We start from the raw sequence: 19448 nt of genomic DNA on the forward strand, positions 1-19448 counted from the left end.
GGGCCTTAAAAACCTCTAAGGATGGAGATTCCACCACTTCCCTAGGCAACCCATTCCAGTGCTTCACCACCCTCCTAGTGAAATAGTGTTTCCTAATATCCAACCTAGACCTCCTCCACTGCAACTTGAGACCATTACTCCTTGTTCTGTCATCTGCCACCACTAAGAACAGGCGACCTTCATCCTCATTGGACCCCCCCCCGCCACTTCAGGTGGTTGAAGGCTGCTATCAAATTCCCCCTCATTCTTCTCTTCTGCAGACTAAACAAGCCCAGTTCCCTCAGCCTCTCCTCATAAGTCATGTGCCCCAGCCCCCTGATCATTTTCGTTGCCCTCTGCTGGACTCTCTCCAATTTGTCCACATCCTTTCTGTAGTGGAGGGCCCAAAACTGGATGCAATACTCCAGATGTGGCCTCACCAGTGCCGAATAGAGGGGAATAATCATTTCCCTCGATCTTCTGGCAATGCTCCTACTAATGCAGCCCAATATACAGTTAGCCTTCTTGGCAACAAGGGCACACTGCTGACGCATCCAGCTTCTCATCCACTGTAATCCACAGGTCCTTTTCTGCAGAACTGCTGCTTAGCCAGTCAGTCCCCAGCCTGTAGCGGTGCATGGGATTCTTCCGTCCTAAATGCAGATTATCACAGATAGGGAGGGGCTAGCTTCCTGAAATTTGCTTGTCTCCACCATGACAGAAAGCAGAAGTCTCCTGGAATTCCTTTGGTTAGCTCGAACATTTTGTAACATTAAATAAATAAAAATGTACTCGTGAGATACTTCGTTCCAAGCACTAGATGCATACACTTCCTTTCAAATGTGCAGCTGAATTGTGCTTTATCCAAACAATGAGAATAATACTGCCCATGAAAATATTTTTCATACTGATTTTTTTAATGTTCTTCTGATCTTCTGTGGGTGCAGACAGAAACCCTGCTTTGGATGTATTTCCTTGTAACACAATCATTTGACTTTGGAACTAGATTGCCAAGTAATGCAAGGTCTGGGATTTTGTTTTTTTCAGATGTTTTCTTCCCAAAGGTCTCCCTGTGGATCGTGGCTCTGTGTGTGATCCTGGTGGTTTTATTTGTTTGCATTGGCCTCGTTGTTTATCTCTTCAAAATGAAAGGTAAAGCATAAAACAACAAAACACAGTGTAATTAAAAAAAAGACAATTGAATATCATTACATGAGAGTAGAGGGAAACTGAGCCTAGAGGTGAGGGCCCAGGGCTGGGGCTCGTCAGACCTGGATTCAGTGCTTTGCTTCACTAGTGGCTCCCTTGTGACCTGAGGCAAGTAACTTATGCCCAAATGCAGTTAAGTTTTGCAGTACCCAGCTTTGTAGGTGCCTAGCCACCCAGTGGAATCCACAAGCCCTGGCTTAGGCACCTGGGGAGAGATAGGTGCCTAAAAATGTGATCCACTGGGCAGGGAGTCACCAAAGGTAGCCATACAAGATGCTGAGGAGAGGGTTGTGCCCTCAGCCCTGCCCTTCTCAGGGAGTTAGGTGCTGAAGTCTGGGTTGGAGGGAGGCACCTCTCACTGTTTGGTATCTTGAGCCCAGAACCTGCTTCTGGAGTCAGGTGCCTGGACGTTTCTTGCAAGAATGGCAGCCACACAAAATGGTGCCGGCGGTTTCTTTGACAACCTTCAGCCTGGTGGCTAGGGCACTCAGCTACGGTGACCAGACATCCCATTTTTAAAGGGACAGTTCCGTATTTAAGCCCTCCTGCAGGTGTCCAGACTTTTTCTTAGAAACGGGCAAATTGTCCCATATTTTCTGTCTCCCTCCCCATCAGTACTGGCGGGTCCTGCTGCTGGCGGATCCCTGCTCACCAGCCGCCCGCCCACCTGAGTAGGGGGGTCCAGTGGCCGACAATGGGGATAGGTGTGCAAGGCTGGTGGCGGGGCAAAGCTGCAGTGCACAGGGCCGGCCGCTCCCCCCGCTGGCCTGTCAGCTCAGCCCCCGCTGCGTGCTGGCTCTCGGACAGCAGCGCCCTGCCCCCAGTCCTGTTTCCGGCCAGCACTGACTGCGCTGTGAGCTGTGGTGGCTGGTGAGTGTGAGCAGGCACCAGGAGGCGGCCGGTTATATGTTGCCTCTGCTGACCACCCATCAGCCCTTTACATGCTCCCCCTCCTTTGCCCCTTCACCCCCCCCACCCCAGACCCACTGTTCCTTCATATTCCCCCCCACTCCCCCGGCAGAGCATTATCCTGCTCCCAGCACTGTGCAGAGAACCAGCCCCTGGTTGGAGCGCTCAGCTCACCAACAGCCTGGCCAGCAGGCTCCTCCCTTCCCCCACTGCCTCTGGCTTGGCCAGTGCCCTGGGAAAGTCCAAGACCCTCGAGCCTGGGGCGCTGGCCAGGAGGAGCCAAGCTCTGTATGTGCGAAAGCCCCACACAGCACTGGCATGGGGAAGCCTCTCTGCCCCTCAGCTAAGCTCTGGAGTGGTGAGGGGGGGAAGCAATTTTCAGCCTGTTCATGCCCCAACTCTGCAGGCTCCACAGCAGCCCCCCAGGCAAGGTTTAGCGCCCTCTTCACCCCCCCACCCTGGGTCCTGCCCCTGCCTCCAGGGAGTGTGGGGCTGCTCCATTCCCTAGGCACCCTCCCCTGCTGAGCCACCTCTCTGGTCAGGGTCACTGAAGCCCCTGCAGTCAAGTTCCCTGGGCCCTGGTGCACAATGCATCCTTAGGGTTAATCCCTTCCTGCCCACACTGTAGTCGGGGCACAGGAGGTGGCTGGACTATGTGGGTGGGCAGCATCAGCCTGGAGGTGTTAACTTCCTTTTGACACTGTGCGGGTAAGAAGGGACAAGCTGCTTCCAGCCATAGGGGAGTCAGGCGGCGGGGGGCTGGAGCGGTGGGAAGAGATAAGCTCTGCACAGACATGGGCCAGGTTATCTCTTCTCCCACCCTTCCCCTGTGGCTGGAAGCAGCTCCCGTCCCTTCCCTCCCGCACAGTGCCAAAAGGCTGCTGCTGGCCACATTCTGGTGTGAATCCTGGCAGAAATCTGGGAATGGGTGAGGGGGCATGTGATCCTGCATGTCCCCTTCACATGTTGCCTCGGGAAGACATGGCGCCAGGAATCAGGAGAGGCAGCTTTGTCCCGGGGGCCCAGCCAGGAATGGATGGTGGAGAGCACTGGGCAGGGAGGGGAGGGTCAGTCGGTCACCCCCCTGTGTGAGAGGTGTACAGGAGTGTGTGTGTTTCACCTCTCCCTGTATGTCTGTGGGGAGGCAGGGGTGTGTATGTCACCTCTCCCCATGTGAACCCTAAAGCCTTAAAGATAAGAAGGTAAATAAAAAGAATCCAACTATGCAGTAATTCTTTTTACAGGGGCTCAGTCAACTTGATGTTAATTTGAAGATTTGTACTGCATAGTTCCTCTTGATTGCCTTTGAACTCACTTGAATACAAATAATTTTATGAGGTGTCCTGTATTCAGCATAGGGAAATATGGTCATCCGAGGTGAGAGACCCTGGCTCAATTCCCCCCTTAGACCGATAGAAAGAAGGGATTTGACCTGGGAGTTTCCTACCTAAACGCTTGTCATTCCCACACACTAACTAGTCCAATGCTTATTTAATTATTTATACACAGTAGAACAGCTTCAATTGGAGAGAGACTCACCTCAGAATAGCCCAAAGGCTGAGCTGCTCAGCTGAGAGGGGGGGAACCTGACTACACATTTTTTTCTTCCACGGCAGGCAGAGGAGGGAATTGAACAGAGGTTTTATGCAGCCTGGGTAACTGCCCTTGCCACTAGGCTAACAGTTAGGAGGGACCCCAGTTCCCATGCCCTGCTGCGCTGTGTGGAGTTAGACATGCTTTCAGGGGGCCAGCAGGATCAGGCTGTGATGGGTATCCCACGAGATGCCACTTGGCACTGGGGTACCACTGAGTCTGCTTGACCCACCAGCCTGGGTTCCCTTTACACTGCACTGCCATGCAGCCTGGCAAACCCTTCCCCAGGCTTCAGACTGCACTCTACCAGCACACATACAGGTAGGGACACACCCAGCTGCAGCTATACACACAAATGCTGGGATCGGCTCTGCATGGGAAGGCTTAGCAAAGGAATTGCCCAGCACTCAAGTGCACACCCCCCTCTAGAGAGTAAACCCAAAATTGTACTGTCTTGCACTGCACAGAGAACTATACAGCGTAAGCTCATGAAATTCGCCCCCTCCCTCAATGTGGAGAGCGATATACACAGCTTTCTGCCCCAAGTTATGATTTCCACACACACTGGTTTTGGACAAAACAAAACAAGTTTATTAACTACAAAAGATAGATTTTAAGTTATTATAAGGGATAGCAAACAGATCAAAGCAGATTACCTAGCAAATGAAACAAACATGAAATCTAAGCTTAAAATACTAAAGAAACTGGTTACAAGTAGCAAATTCTCACCCTAAATGTTGTTTTAGGCAGATTGCAGAGATACTTGAAGGTCAGCTGCACTTGCCTGCAGCTTAAAACTTCAGATATTCCATTCACAGGCTAGACAATCTTCTAGCTTGGGCTCAGTTCTTCTCCCCTAGTCCAGTCTTTGTTTCTTAGATGTTTACAGCAGTCATCTTGAGCGGATATTCAGTGAAGATCGAACCATGATTATGTCACTCCCCTGCCTTAAATAGGTTTTACATATGGCGGGAATCCTGTGTCTTCCAGTGTGATTCCCACCCCCACTCAGTGGAAAAATACTAGTATTATCATGGAGTCCAGTATCAGGTGACTTGATCACATGACCCTGTAGCCATAACTCAGAGGCTGTTGCAGAATCCCCAGGAAGGCTCCCTGGTGCGAGATTAGCATCTTCTAAGACCTATTGTTCTTCCTAGTGGCCCTTTCCAGCCAGCAGTCTAGACTGACTGCATTCTGTCTAGTGGGCATTCCCCAGGTGTAAACACATTTGTAATAGATGCATAGACAATATTCCTAACTTCAGATAAAAAAATAATACATGCATACAAATATGATAATCATATTCAGTAAAACATAATTTTTCCAATGATATCTCACATGCCTTATCTTGCACAAAATACATCATAATTATGCCATACTCATATCATAATAATATTACTATGAAGAATATGGGGTGTAATGTCACACAGGTAAAATAGGCAGGGAAATGCTAACTTCACTTGGCTGGAGGATTCTGCTGGGGCTTAGGCATGAGACAGACATCCAAGTGCCTTCTGAGGTGGCAGTGTGCCTGCCAAGAGGAAGAAATGTAGGGTATGTCCACACTACAACGTAAACCAAGGATTAGTGGGACTCAAACCAGCATACCCTGGGTTAGAGAACCCAGGCTTGAGTATCTATACTGACTGTCAACCCTAGGTTAAGAATTTTCTAACCTGGGCTTTAATCCAGGGCTTTGGTGTCCACACTACAGCACACAGCATCAAAAAGCTCCTTTGAGTACAGCTCCAGAATCTGCTGCAATTGTTCCTATGGCAAAGCCTCCTCTGGGACTGATGTCAGGAGCAGAGTCACGTCACTGACTTCATTTGGCTACTGCTGTTGCTCCCATCAGTCCCCATGTTGGATTCTGCCTCATACTGAGAATGAGAGGCGATCAGCAGGTTATCTCAAGTGCTTATATACGAATGCACAAAGCCTTGGAAACAAGCAGGGAGAACTGGAGGTCCTGGTGATGTCAAGGAATTATGACGTGATTGGAATAACAGAGACTTGGTGGGATAACTCACATGACTGGAGTACTGTCATGGATGGTTATAAACTGTTCAGGAAGGACAGGCAGGGCAGAAAAGGTGGGGGAGTAGCACTGTATGTAAGGGAGCAGTATGACTGCTCAGAGCTCCGGTACAAAACTGCAGAAAAACCTGAGTGTCTCTGGATTAAGTTTAGAAGTGTGAGCAACAAAAGTGATGTAGTGGTGGGAGTCTGCTATAGACCACCGGACCAAGGGGATGAGGTGGATGAGGCTTTCTTCCAGCAACTCGCAGAAGCTACTAGATCGCACGCCCTGGTTCTCATGGGTGACTTTAATTTTCCTGATATTTGCTGGGAGAGCAATACAGCGGTGCATAGACAATCCAGGAAGTTTTTGGAAAGCGTAGAGGACAATTTCCTGGTGCAAGTGCTAGACAAGCCAACTGCGGGGGGAGCTTTTCTTGACCTGCTGCTCACAAACAGGGAAGAATTAGTGGGGGAAACAAAAGTGGACGGGAATCTGGGAGGCAGTGACCATGAGTTGGTTGAGTTCAGGATCCTGACACAGGGAAGAAAGGTAAGCAGCAGGATACGGACCCTGGACTTCAGGAAAGCAGACTTCAACTCCCTCAGGGAGCGGATGGGTAGGATCCCCTGGGGGACTAACATGAAGGGGAAGGGAGTCCAGGAGAGCTGGCTGTATTTCAAGGAATCCCTGTTGAGGTTACAGGGACAAACCATCCCGATGAGTCGAAAGAATACTAAATATGGCAGGCGACCAGCTTGGCTTAACAGTGAAATCCTAGCGGATCTTAAACATAAAAAAGAAGCTTACAAGAAGTGGAAGGTTGGACATATGACCAGGGAAGAGTATAAAAATATTGCTCGGGCATGTAGGAATGAAATCAGGAGGGCCAAATCGCACCTGGAGCTGCAGCTAGCAAGAGATGTCAAGAGTAACAAGAAGGGTTTCTTCAGGTATGTTGGCAACAAGAAGAAAGCCAAGGAAAGTGTGGGCCCCTTACTGAATGAGGGAGGCAACCTAGTGACAGAGGATGTGGAAAAAGCTAATGTGCTCAATGCTTTTTTTGCCTCTGTCTTCACTAACAAGGAGAGCTCCCAGACTGCTGCGCTGGGCATCACAGAATGGGGAAGAGATGGCCAGCCCTCTGTGGAGAAAGAGGTGGTTAGGGACTATTTAGAAAAGCTGGACGTGCACAAGTCCATGGGGCCGGACGAGTTGCATCTGAGAGTGCTAAAGGAATTGGCGGATGTGATTGCAGAGCCATTGGCCATTATCTTTGAAAACTCGTGGCGAATGGCGGAAGTCCCAGATGACTGGAAAAAGGCTAATGTAGTGCCAATCTTTAAAAAAGGGAAGAAGGAGGATCCTGGGAACTACAGGCCAGTCAGCCTCACCTCAGTCCCCAGAAAAATCATGGAGCAGGTCCTCAAGGAATCAATCCTGAAGAACTTACACGAGAGGAAAGTGATCAGGAACAGTCAGCATGGATTCACCAAGGGTAGGTCATGCCTGACTAATCTAATCGCCTTCTATGATGAGATTACTGGTTCTGTGGATGAAGGGAAAGCAGTGGATGTATTGTTTCTTGACTTTAGCAAAGCTTTTGACATGGTCTCCCACAGTATTCTTGTCAGCAAGTTAAAGAAGTATGGGCTGGATGAATGCACTATAAGGTGGGTAGAAAGTTGGCTAGATTGTCGGGCTCAACAGGTAGTGATCAATGGCTCCATGTCTAGTTGACAGTCGGTATCAAGTGGAGTGCCCCAAGGGTCGGTCCTGGGGCCGGTTTTGTTCAATATCTTCATAAATGATCTGGAGGATGGTGTGGATTGCACTCTCAGCAAATTTGCGGATGATACTAAACTGGGAGGAGTGGTAGATACGCTGGAGGGCAGGGATAGGATACAGAGGGACCTAGACAAATTGGAGGATCGGGCCAAAAGAAATCTGATGAGGTTCAACAAGGATAAGTGCAGGGTCCTGCACTTAGGACGGAAGAACCCAATGCACAGCTACAGACTAGGGACCGAATGGCTAGGCAGCAGTTCTGCGGAAAAGGACCTAGGGGTGACAGTGGACGAGAAGCTGGATATGAGTCAGCAGTGTGCCCTTGTTGCCAAGAAGGCCAATGGCATTTTGGGATGTATAAGTAGGGGCATAGCGAGCAGATCGAGGGACGTGATTGTTCCCCTCTATTCGACATTGGTGAGGCCTCATCTGGAGTACTGTGTCCAGTTTTGGGCCCCACACTACAAGAAGGATGTGGATAAATTGGAGAGAGTCCAGCGAAGGGCAACAAAAATGATTAGGGGTCTGGAACACATGACTTATGAGGAGAGGCTGAGGGAACTGGGATTGTTTAGTCTGCAGAAGAGAAGAATGAGGGGGGATTTGATAGCTGCTTTCAACTACCTGAGAGGTGGTTCCAGAGAGGATGGTTCTAGACTATTCTCAGTGGTAGAAGAGGACAGGACAAGGAGTAATGGTCTCAAGTTGCAGTGGGGGAGGTTTAGGTTGGATATTAGGAAAAACTTTTTCACTAGGAGGGTGGTGAAACACTGGAATGCGTTACCTAGGGAGGTGGTAGAATCTCCTTCCTTAGAAGTTTTTAAGGTCAGGCTCGACAAAGCCCTGGCTGGGATGATTTGATTGGGGATTGGTCCTGCTTTGAGCAGCGGGTTGGACTAGATGACCTCCTGAGGTCCCTTCCAACCCTGATATTCTATGATTCTATAATTCTATGATTCTGAGGCCAGCAGTGCACCATCCCAGCTGACCAGGTCATTATGCACCACGGCTGGCTCATTGCTTGGCGCACTACCCATCACCCCATCAAACTCATCATAAAATAGGCACCGTATCACAGAGTTGGCTGAGGTGCAGTTCTGGTCCCTGTCTTCAGCTGCTTAATCTGCTCCCTACAGTAGTCATTGGTCCAATCTATTTCCAGTGCTTCCTGCTTCTTTGCTATTTGCTGGTATGGTCATTCCTGGTACTCTTACTAAAACCCACGGTTCTGCTGGCCTCACGCCAGAGATTAACTGAAATCTGGCTGTGCTCCCATGACCACGAAGCAGCATGCATTGCAAAGGACTGTGTCTGGTCGGTCTGCACTGCAAACACAGCAGGGTCTCCAAAGGTGTGTTTGCATCCTGGCAGTCAGAAAACAAGGGAAAGGTTAAATGCCGACATGCTCATATGTTCATCACATTTCTAGAGGGGGGCCCAAGGAAAGAAGTTAAAAAGAAATGTGGGGGGAACAGGAATGTCTCCTCACTAATTACAGGTGAAGGCTTGCCCAGGAGAAATTTGCTGGATCTGCATCTGTAATCCCAGGCACCTCACCTGTGGCTCAGGTTTTAAGAGGAACTGTGTAACTGACTTCCCTGAGGGGAGCAGCCATACTGCTGACCTCTGGGGATCAGAGAGAGGGGTGACTGAGGGTACCCCAATCCAGGTCCCACTATTGCAAAATATTTTTCCTGTTGTATTTGTGAAAACTAACTCTGTCCCTTTAAGGCGGGGTGGGGGGGGTATTCTTCCAAACATTCCGGTGTCAGTGAATATGCTAATGAACAATCTGACAAAGGGGAGGAGACAACCACTTCTCAGGCAGGTAAACCCCTCCCAACAGCTTAGCATCAAACACTGAGTAATGGGGGTGAGCAACTCAAAGGAATCCCAGGAGGGGGGGTGGATTCTTTGCATGGGTTTAACCCTGGAGAGGAAACGCAACTCCACAGGGGGTGGGCCAGTAACATACAAGGTCCACATACACCCTTTCCTTGCCAAAACCCCAAAGACATACCTATACTAAGAACCTTTACTGAGGGGGTGAGAAATACAATAAATGCTGAACAAACTAGATTGTCAAAACAGAAGGCGTGATATGATAATCATACTTGGAAGCGCCTCCCTGTCGTGAATTTTCTAGTAATTTTATGTCTCTTACTACATGATCTGTGATTTAAGACAAAGAATTTGATACTGGTGGTACCCCTGTGCTCCCTAGAGAGGAATCTATCCCCTGTTCAGCTGTGGGCTCATCAACTGGCAAATCATGGGATAGAGAGGACGAAGGAAGTCGGCCCATGGGATCTTGAGGTACTCTTGGAAGACTCCCAGGACCTGAGTCCACACTTGCAAAACAATAGGGTTAAACTCTGGGTCCCAACTTGACTCAGTCTTGAGCCCTCCACCCCCACAAGGTCCCAGGACCTCGGTCTGAGCTGAGTCTGAGAGATTTGTGTGTAGATGGAAATGGGGTTTGGCCTCACATCTGAGCCCAGGCTTACATTGCAGTGAGGCACTTCGGGGACTTGAATAGTGAATTTAGGCACCAAAGCATTTTAGTGCCTCCAGGGTTAGGCTTCAGTTTAGCAGGGGTTTAGAGGATCTCAGTGGTGCCTGAAGTTTGGCTTTAGGCATTTACATTGGGAGTTCAGTACTATGTCCTTTTGTGGATCTGGGCCTTAGTCACCCTGTGCCTCAGTTCCCCATCTGTAAAATGGAGATGATAGTACCTCACCAGGGGTGTTGTAAGGTGCACAGATGCCATGGTGATGGAGGCCATGTAAATGCCATGGGTACCATTCACTCCATAGTTAAGAGGCAGTTCAGATTCCATTTTAAGTCCCTGAAACCCCATGACACTCATTGTAGGAGGGGAGATGAAATCCAGTGGAGCTCCAGGTTGTGAGACTGTTGTGCAGAAGAGTCCCATCTCCTCCCCAAACACACGCCAGTGTTCTGGAATTCTAACCACTGTAGCTGTGCCTTAGTTCTGGAAGGTACTGGTTCCACTGGATTGGCATTCAGGTGGATGTTTGCCCCCACCCTTCCCCCCATACTAACCCATGCAGCCTTTCAAACTAGCCTATGGGAGGTTACCACAGAGACCCTTTCTGCTGTGTGTCTAGGGCAGTGGTTTTCAAAGTTTTTTTCTGGTGACCTAGTTGAAGAAAATTGTTGATGCCTGCGACCCAACAGAGCTGGGGATGAGGGGTTTTGGGTGTGGGAGGGGCTCAGGGCTGGGGAAGAAGGTTGGGGTGTGGGTGTGAAGGCTGCGGGGTGGGGCCGGGAATGAGGGGTTCAGGGTGTGGGAGGGGGCTCTGGGCTGGGGCAGGGGGTTGGGGTGTGGTAGGGGGTCAGGGCTCTGAGCTGGGGGTACAGGCTCAGGGGTGGGGCTGGGGATGAGGGGTTTGGGGTGCAGGAAGGGGTTCTGGGTTTGGGGGGGCTCAGGGCTGGGGCAGGGGATTGGGGCGCGGACTTGGGGTGCGGACTTACCTCCAGCGGCTCCCAGTCAGCAGCGCAGCTGGGGTACAGAGGCAGCTGGAAGTGGCCAGCAGCAGGTCTAGCTCCTAGGCAGAAGCACACAAGAGACTTCTCGTGACTCTCACCTGCAAGCACTGCCCCCCCTCCCCGCCCAGTTCCCATTGGCCGGCAACCGGCCAATGGGAGTGCAGATCAGGTGCTCGGGGTAGTGGCAGTGCACGGAGCCCCGTGGCCCCCCTGCCTAGAAGCCAGACCTGCTGCTGGCTGCTTCTGGGGCACAGCGCATTGTCAAAACAGGTAGGGACTAGCCTGCCTTAGCTAGGCAGCACCGCCAATGAGACTTTTAATGTCCCGGTTGGTGGAGCTGACCAGAGCGACCCAGTGCCTGACATACTGCAACCCAGTACTGGGTCATGACCCGAAGTTTAAAAAATGCTGCTCTAAGGTACTGATGTCCCTCTGTGGCCACTCTGCCACTAAACTCCAGTGCTAACCCTAGGTAGAGCTTTAATAGTGTGGAGCGCCACAGATAAATTCACAGTCCTTTAACTGGAGAGGGGGAATTTAGAATAAAATAATTAATAATGATGCATATTTATTTCTGTTTCTTTTTCAGAGACACTTGCAGCAGAACTTAGTAAGTCTCATACTCTCTCCCCCTAAAATAATATATTTTGCACAAATTTGTATCCTCATAAGTGTGTTTATTTGATAGTTTGGAGTTTTGTTGTTTAGTTTAATTATTTTTCTGATGTAGGTTAATATTAAGCATGAGAAATTTCACACCAAGAATAATTTTTAAAACTCTTACATTCTTTGAATAGAAATGCCTAGTTAGCCTCAACTTTAGTACCAACAATGTAATGTAATAAAGGTCTGAGGTGCAACATGTGACATGAAGGATATAATGTTACTCCCTGTGACTACAAATGGACTGGGATCTAGCCTTAAGTAAAAGTTTTGCAATATAATTTTACTGCATCAGCAGGGAAACTGGTTATAATTTATTAACATGTATACATACGGTTAATGAGAATTTGTATAATGAAGCCAGTTTAAATATGTACCCTCTGAGAGAGAATGACTGATAATATATTGGAACTGATTGGGTTCAGAAAAAAAACTGAAAATTCCACAGGAATATGTCAATTGTGCCAATATTTAAAGATTTTTCTAATGGAAAATCAAAATGAAATGTTTTGTTTTGGGTTGGGTCAACATTAACCTATGTCCACCTGAGCCATCATGATACCCACTGGAAGTTGTAGTTGGGCTAGACTGCATCACCTGTGATGCACTTTGGTCTCTGTTAAGGGTTTCCCTTTGCCCTTCCCCTGTCACACAGATGAAAGCAGAAGACCAGAAGTCCGAAGTGCAGGCAGTGCAACGTTTATTGGGGTTAATCAGGCAAGCATATCCATAGCTCTGAAGCTTGCAGAGCCTTTTTTCCCAGTGTCCCAGTTTCCCCTTCCTTAGCAGGCATAATTATACCTGTAGTGCTCACCCTTGGTCCCACCCCTTACAATTTATGGTCATGTACCTTTTTGAAGGGTCTTGGGTCTGGGGGCTTCAGTACCACCTCTTTTGTATCCCATGGGAGGGGTAAGGAGTGATGTTGTGTTTTGGTCATGGACAGGCATTTCTTTGGTTTTTAGTGTTTCTTATACCTTCCCCCCTACCCCCCATCACCCTCGCCCCTCCTGACTGGTTGCTTGACCTCATCTTGGGAGAGGAGTTGAGGCAGGACTGTCCTTCAAGTGTATGCTTGTATATTACATTCCACCATACCCAGCAACACTTTAGCTATCTCTTATCTCTTTTCCTCCCGTCTGCTTGTGGGCAGATGCAGCACACAGTGTCTTTGTTCTTTGTTCACACATATTAGTAAGGATATAAAAATATCAAAAGTTAAATGGGCAAACAAGACCCAAAATTCTATCTCAGGCAAATATACAGGCCTGAATCCTACATTAGCATCACTAACACTCCTAACAGTCTCTCCTTTGGTGAAGCCTGTAGGCATGAGTCACCTTAGCAACATCTCCCATGAACCAACATAGTATGTCATGCAGACCCAGATTAATGTCAAAGCAAACCAAAACTACATGTTTCATTTTAGGGTCAAACATTTCATTTTGATTCAGGAATTTCAAAATATTTGATCTGCAAGAAGTTTTGATATCTCAACGTTTCGCCCTGATTCAGGCCAAAAACAAATGTAAATATATCAGAACTTCCCTCATGATGTAAATTCCATTTTTAGATCAGCTCTGCTGTTTATATTGTGGTAAATGTTTACTAGGATTAAGAACTAAATTTTCCTCCAATCAATCGTTTTGTACAATATTGAATCCTATTTATATAGTATTTGTTCAGTCAGTTTCTCATCTCTTATTATGTGGCTTCTTTTAGGATGGAGAAGAGTCCTCACTCACTCAGGTAATTCAAGATCACATATTACCATTGTCCAAATCCCATCATCCAGGAGGAAATGTGTCTCCTTTTCCTTGAACATGTGAAGGGAGCAGGATTTGATGGATCAGGGAAGATCTCACTCTCAATCTGTATTTCACAGAACACTGAGGTGTTTAATTATAGCCCAGTATGTCTAAATGTCATAACAACTATTCCTCCATTCTGCCCTCTGCTTGCATGTGCACCACCCACTACAATGCCATCTTGGAGTACTCTATGGAGCCAGTGGCAGGCACATCTCTCTAGCCCATACTACAGAGCCAAGGCTATGTTTGCTTCTGCCAACCAAACAACTGCATGTTGTTGCTGTTTTTTTCTAACTCTTTTTCAGCCCTTGGTGCATGGGAGAGAGCTCATTTGGAACAGAGCCATGGTCTGTGAGAGAGAAGTAGATTGAATTCTGAGTCTAGTACCTAAATCTTCATAGAGTAGTAAAAGAGAAAATAGGGCATGGGGGAGATGAAATATAAATAGTGACAAGAACTCTGGTTCTAGATGTTAAAGAGGGACCCAGAGCCCAGTGAAGAATGACAGCTGGGTGAATGGAGAGGAGTAACTGCTACTTTTCATAATCCATTGCTTCCCAAACTGGAGGCCATTATTGCAGAGGATAAGGAGACAAGACATGGGGGAAGGGAGAAAACTTTTACAACACTTTTTCTGCACCCATTTGGCTGCAGTTTCACCAGTGGGGCCGAGAGCCACAAAGGGACTTAGGCATTGTCTTAGCCTCACAATGGCCAACTTTCAGGTACCTAGACAATCACAGGAACACTGCAATCCACAAAGCCTGAGTTAGGCGCTGAGGCTTCCTACACAATGAATGGGGAGAGATGGGCACCAGTCCCAGCTGCATGGAGGTGCCTATCTCTGCTTGTGATCCACAGCCTGAAGTTCCTCTCCTGCAGTCAGGTGGCTAGTTGCCTAAACCACTTCTTGTGAGACAGAGTTAGGTGTCTGCGTAGCCCCACACCAAATGGCCAGAGGTAGGAGGTTTTAGCCCCATGGTTAGGGCACTAGCGTGGGATATGGGAGACCCCTGGTCAAGTCCACCCTCTGCCTGATGAGGAGAAGGGATCTGAACAGGTGTTTCCCATCTCTCAGGTGAGTGCCCTAACCACTGAACTACAGAGTGTGTTTCACTCCTCCCCTGGCCCAGTTAATATTTAATTATTCAGTTGTTAAATTATAGTTGTATGAGTTCAATAAGAGAGAGTCCCACCCTATCAGAATGTCCCATATTCCAATGGTTGGGGCACTCACCTGGGAGGTGGGAGATTCCTATTCAAATCCTTTTTCCTCATCAGGTAGAAGTGGGACTTAAACCAGAGCTCTCCCACATCCCATGTGAGTACCTAATCACTGGGCCAAAGGCTGTAAGGAAACACCTTCTCTTTCCTCACCCACGGGCTGCTTTGTGTGAAGTTAGGCAGCCTCTCAGCACACTTACCTGATTGTGCCCCACAGATGAGATAGACATTTCTCTGCCTATCTTCCCCTGGTGCATGGAGTGCAATGGGGCTTATGTGGGAGATAAGTATCTGGACACCTAGAGATAGGCAGCAGTGTGCATACCCAGAGGTAGGAATATAGGTGCGGAATAAGTTTAGGCAGCTACAGGGTTAGGCAGCAGACAAGCAGGAGTTTTGTGGATTGTGGTGGCACTAAAAATGGGACTTCAGCATCTACATTCAGGTTAAGTGCCTAGGTGTCTTCCTAAAAGCTACTAGCCATCCTTGTCTCCTCCTTCGGTGGCTCCTAATGCAGTCAGTCAAGGTTGCCATTCCTGTATACAGGATCCAGGCTCAACATAGGTCCCTGAAGTGCAAGCTTTTTCTCTCTGTCCCTGCAGCACTCAGCTCATTCATCATAACTTTCTTCTTCTCCTTCTTCTTCTTCTTCTTGACTGAGGTGTTTAATGCTTTTTTGCTTCAGTCTTCACTAAAAAGTTTAATTGTGACCAGATACTTAACACAATTAATAGGAAGGAACACAAGCCAAAATAGAGAAAGAACACATTAAAGAGCATTTAGATAACATATGTATTCAAGTCTGCATGGTCTGATGAAATTCATCTTAGGGTACTTAAGGAACTAGCTGAAGCAATCTCAGAACCACTAGTGATTATCTTTGAGAACTCATGGAGAATGGGTGATGACTCAGAGGACTGGAGAAGGACGAATATAGCATCTATCTTTAAAAAGGGGAACAAAGAGGACCCAGGGAATTGTAGACCACTCAACCTAACTTTGGTACCTGGAAAGATGTTATACCAATAAAATAAAAACCAGCAGGATCTTATTAAAGGGGAAAAGGCAAAATACCACATTTATTGTGAATATAGAAAGAATCATAGTAAGCAGTTAGTTATAGCTATAACATTCCATTCAATCTCATATTTATTCATACATTCATTCATACACACACACACACATACACACACAGAGGTTCTGCAAGGTTGTTATCATAGTTACCAGCCTTAGAGTTGCTCATGCCAAGCCACTGGCCAGGTGGCCTGGACATGAGGAGGGAGCAGGGCCTTGTCAGATGCACATCTGATGCTCCTGGAAGTTGGTTTGCAGAATCAGACCCCAAAGTTCTCACTTTCTAGAGTCCATTTTTATAGGAATTTCTTCCTAGGCCAGTCTATGGGAATTGCTTCATCATGCTGTTGCTGAATCAATCAGCAGATGGCACATTCCTGACGGCTCCGTGCTGCCAGATGTTATCTTGTTCTTTGGTTCTCCCATTCTTGAGGCTGTTGGGTGGATTCCAGTCTGCCCTCCGGGGGTCCTCTGGTTAGTTCCACTTGATGCCTTCTTCAGCCGATGGACACTGCTTAGGACACTTCTTAGGCTGGCACCTCCCTGATCATTCAGTTATTATCCACACCAAGCATCCGTCCACATCCATCCATCCACATACATCCTCTATCTCTATTTTAATCACAAACATTGTTAACAAAGCGAGATGAATACAACAAAAGGGCAGGGAGTCTCTGGGTGCTGTTTCTGTTGTTACAGAGTATTGCTTTGAGTCTCTCTCTGTGTGAGTGGTTGTTGTTACAAAGAATTGCTTTGAGAACAGACTCTGTCTTAGAATGTACTAACACAATTAGCAGCTTGCAAGTTTCACACATAGAGGGAGAGAAACAGTACCAAAAACCAAGAGACCTCTTAATTAGTAATACCCTGGAATTTAAACTATGGGGAATCAAACTCATTTGTGATTTTAATACAGAACTTCTTTAATATGATCCAACAAAGATACTGGAATGAATTATTAAACAATCAGTTTGTAAGAACCTAGAGGATAAGAGGTAGCCAACATGAATAAGTAATAGCCAACATGAATTTGTTAAGAACAAATCATGCCAAACCAACTAACTTCTTTTGTTGACAGAATTACTGGGCGAGTGGGCAGGGGGGAAGCAGTAGATGTAATATATCTTGATTTTAGTAAGGCTTTTGACACAGTCCCACATGACATTCTCATAAGCAAACTAGGGAAATGATCTAAGTGAAATTACTACAAGGTGGGTGCAAAACTGGTTAAAAGACCATACTCTCCCCAGAACTGTGCTGAGGTCTCAGAGCTTCTCCCCGTTCAGAGCCGGGTAAATCCTGGAGGAAGGAGATTCACTGATTCACTCTCCAGCTGGGGAAGATTCTGTCACTGACATGATCAAACCCTTCCCAGGGATGAGCTCTGCCTCTAACAATCTGAATTTTTTGTCTCTCTCCTCAGAGAATGTGATTGTGGATCCAGACACGGCTCATCCCCAACTCATCCTGTCTGAGGATTGGAAACGTGTGAGATGGGGAGACACACGACAGGATCTGCCCAACAATCCTGAGAGATTTGACTCTAGGGCCTGTGTGCTGGGCCACGAGGGATTCACCTCCGGAAGCCATTACTGGGAGGTGGAGGTGGGGGATGGGAGAGGCTGGGCTGTGGGGGTCGCCAGAGAGTCTGTAAAGAGGAAGGGATGGATCAAGCGTAATCCTGAGGAGGGGATCTGGGCTGTGGACTATGAATGGAGTGGTCATTATCGGGCTCTGACTTCTCCTAGGACCTGCTTGCCTTTGAGTGAGGTCCTCAGGAAGCTTGGGATTTATCTGGACTATGAACGGGGGCAGGTGACAGTTTTTGATGCTGATAAGGAGGCCCCGATCTTCACTTTCCCAACAGCCTCTTTCAACCGGGAGAGAGTCTTTCCTTTACTTTGGCTGTGGGGTACTGAATCTGAGCTCAGGCTGTGCTCCTGACTTGGGATGATGGGGTGGGGATCAGCCATTAGACCCATTAAATGAGGCCACAGACATCCCAGTCTCTCTGACTCTGGAGACCCAATTGTCTCTGCACTGTCAAAATCAGGTGTAATTAATAGGCTGCTCAGTGCTGTTCCACCCCAAGCTCCTGAAGTTACTCAGTATGTCAGCAGGTGCATCCAGACTCAATGCAAGCACTGAAGGGCTATTTTCTCTAGCACTTAGTGTGTCCTTCTAGGCTCTCAGGGAGATTTTACTTGGGCTGGAAGAAAGGAAAGGTTGCCAGTGCCCTAGGTACAGAGGCATTCCAGTAGATGGTTAAGGCTGTTCAGGCTTAGTGTGTTCACCACTCCAGTCCTCTGTTAGCAGCAATTTGGTATTATGCATGTTTCATGACCAGGATCAGTCTGTGGTGTGCTCCGTTTCGGGGGCCCTCTGTGTTATCCTCCTGCTATTGCATGTTCTACCCAGCTCCAATTGGAACATGAATCTTGACTATATGAGTGTGACACTCTGTACCTCAGGGGAACACCCTACACCTCCATGTTCATCCTTATAATATGATTGTGTGGTATCTAATGCAAAGTTTGTCATGTCAGGTGTCTTTGGAAGGCTCATGATGCACTGAGCATTGTTGTTACAGTAATGTTATAGTAATTGTTGTTATAGTAATGTGGGGGTTCTCACAGCAGAGCAGGGTAAGGCTGGCTTCCAGAGTCAAGGATTAGAGTGACCTAGCAGATCACCGGTCCAGATAACACAAGGGAAACCTAACAGTGAGTTTAGGGTTATGCCTTTTGGATTAATAAATTCAGGGGCTACCTCTCAATGGCTTGTCAATGAGGTGCTGTAGATCCTATATAGACACAAACATTTGCCAGAGCCTATATAGATGGCTTGGTTATTTTCAGTATCTCCTGGCAAGGCCACGTAAACCATGTTGTGGGAATTGTACTACAGAGGCTGAGAGGAGCCATCCTCACTGTTAAGGTCTCCAAATGCAAGTCCGACAGTTCCAACCAGGGCATCAGGTGATGGTGTTGGTACCCACGTCAGAAAGCAAGCTTTTGGCCCAATGGCAGGGGCCTATGGTTGAACCCATGGGGGAAGTAACCTACAAGGTGCGGCAACCAGGACGCCGGAAACAAGAACAAATTTATCACATTAACCTCTTAAAGCCTTGGCACCAACGAGAGGCATGTGTAGTGGCCCAAGAGACCCCGATCCAGGGAAATAATATGCAGGAGCAGATCAGGATATCCACTGATCATGAAGGTCACTGCCCCGGGTGTAGTCACGGCAGAAGAGCTTGGCGCGCAACTTCCCTAGATCCCACCATTGCTGCGCCGAGGGAAAGCCACGCCGCTGCTCTCGCCAGGCCAGCCAAAACTCCCGGAAAGACGTCACAAAACCCTCATCCTCCACCAGGCTGATGTTAAAATGCCAATAGGCCAGCCCCGGCCTCTCTGCATGGAGGGAGGCTGTTATAGTGGCTAGATGATGGTCGGAAAATGGGGCCGGCCGAATATTGGAGGAGTGGGCTCGTGAAAGATGGAAACCTAATAAATAAATACGGTCCAACCGGGAGTGGTGTGACCGATAGGCCTCCACCCGGACAAAGGTGAACGTGGAAGTGTCATCCGGGTGGTGGTCACACCAGACGTCCACTAGGGAGTGATGTTCGACTATTTCTCAGAGAATGTTCGCGGCGGCCG

General features: G+C 47.9%; 1 protein-coding gene across 1 annotated transcript in view; it reads left to right on the plus strand.

The window, feature by feature from the left end:
• Nucleotides 1-18224, plus strand: part of LOC141998992 (butyrophilin subfamily 1 member A1-like) — a 36279-nt gene extending 18055 nt beyond the window's left edge. The window contains exons 5-8 of the mRNA XM_074972055.1: nt 1027-1131; nt 11604-11624; nt 13400-13426; nt 17210-18224. Coding sequence (XP_074828156.1) covers nt 1027-1131; nt 11604-11624; nt 13400-13426; nt 17210-17730 — 674 coding nt within the window. The 3' untranslated portion in view covers nt 17731-18224. The remainder of the gene's footprint in view (nt 1-1026; nt 1132-11603; nt 11625-13399; nt 13427-17209) is intronic.
• Nucleotides 18225-19448: the final 1224 nt, after the last annotated feature.

Source organism: Natator depressus, chromosome 14 (assembly GCF_965152275.1).
Source record: "Natator depressus isolate rNatDep1 chromosome 14, rNatDep2.hap1, whole genome shotgun sequence".
Lineage (NCBI taxonomy): Eukaryota > Metazoa > Chordata > Testudines > Cheloniidae > Natator > Natator depressus.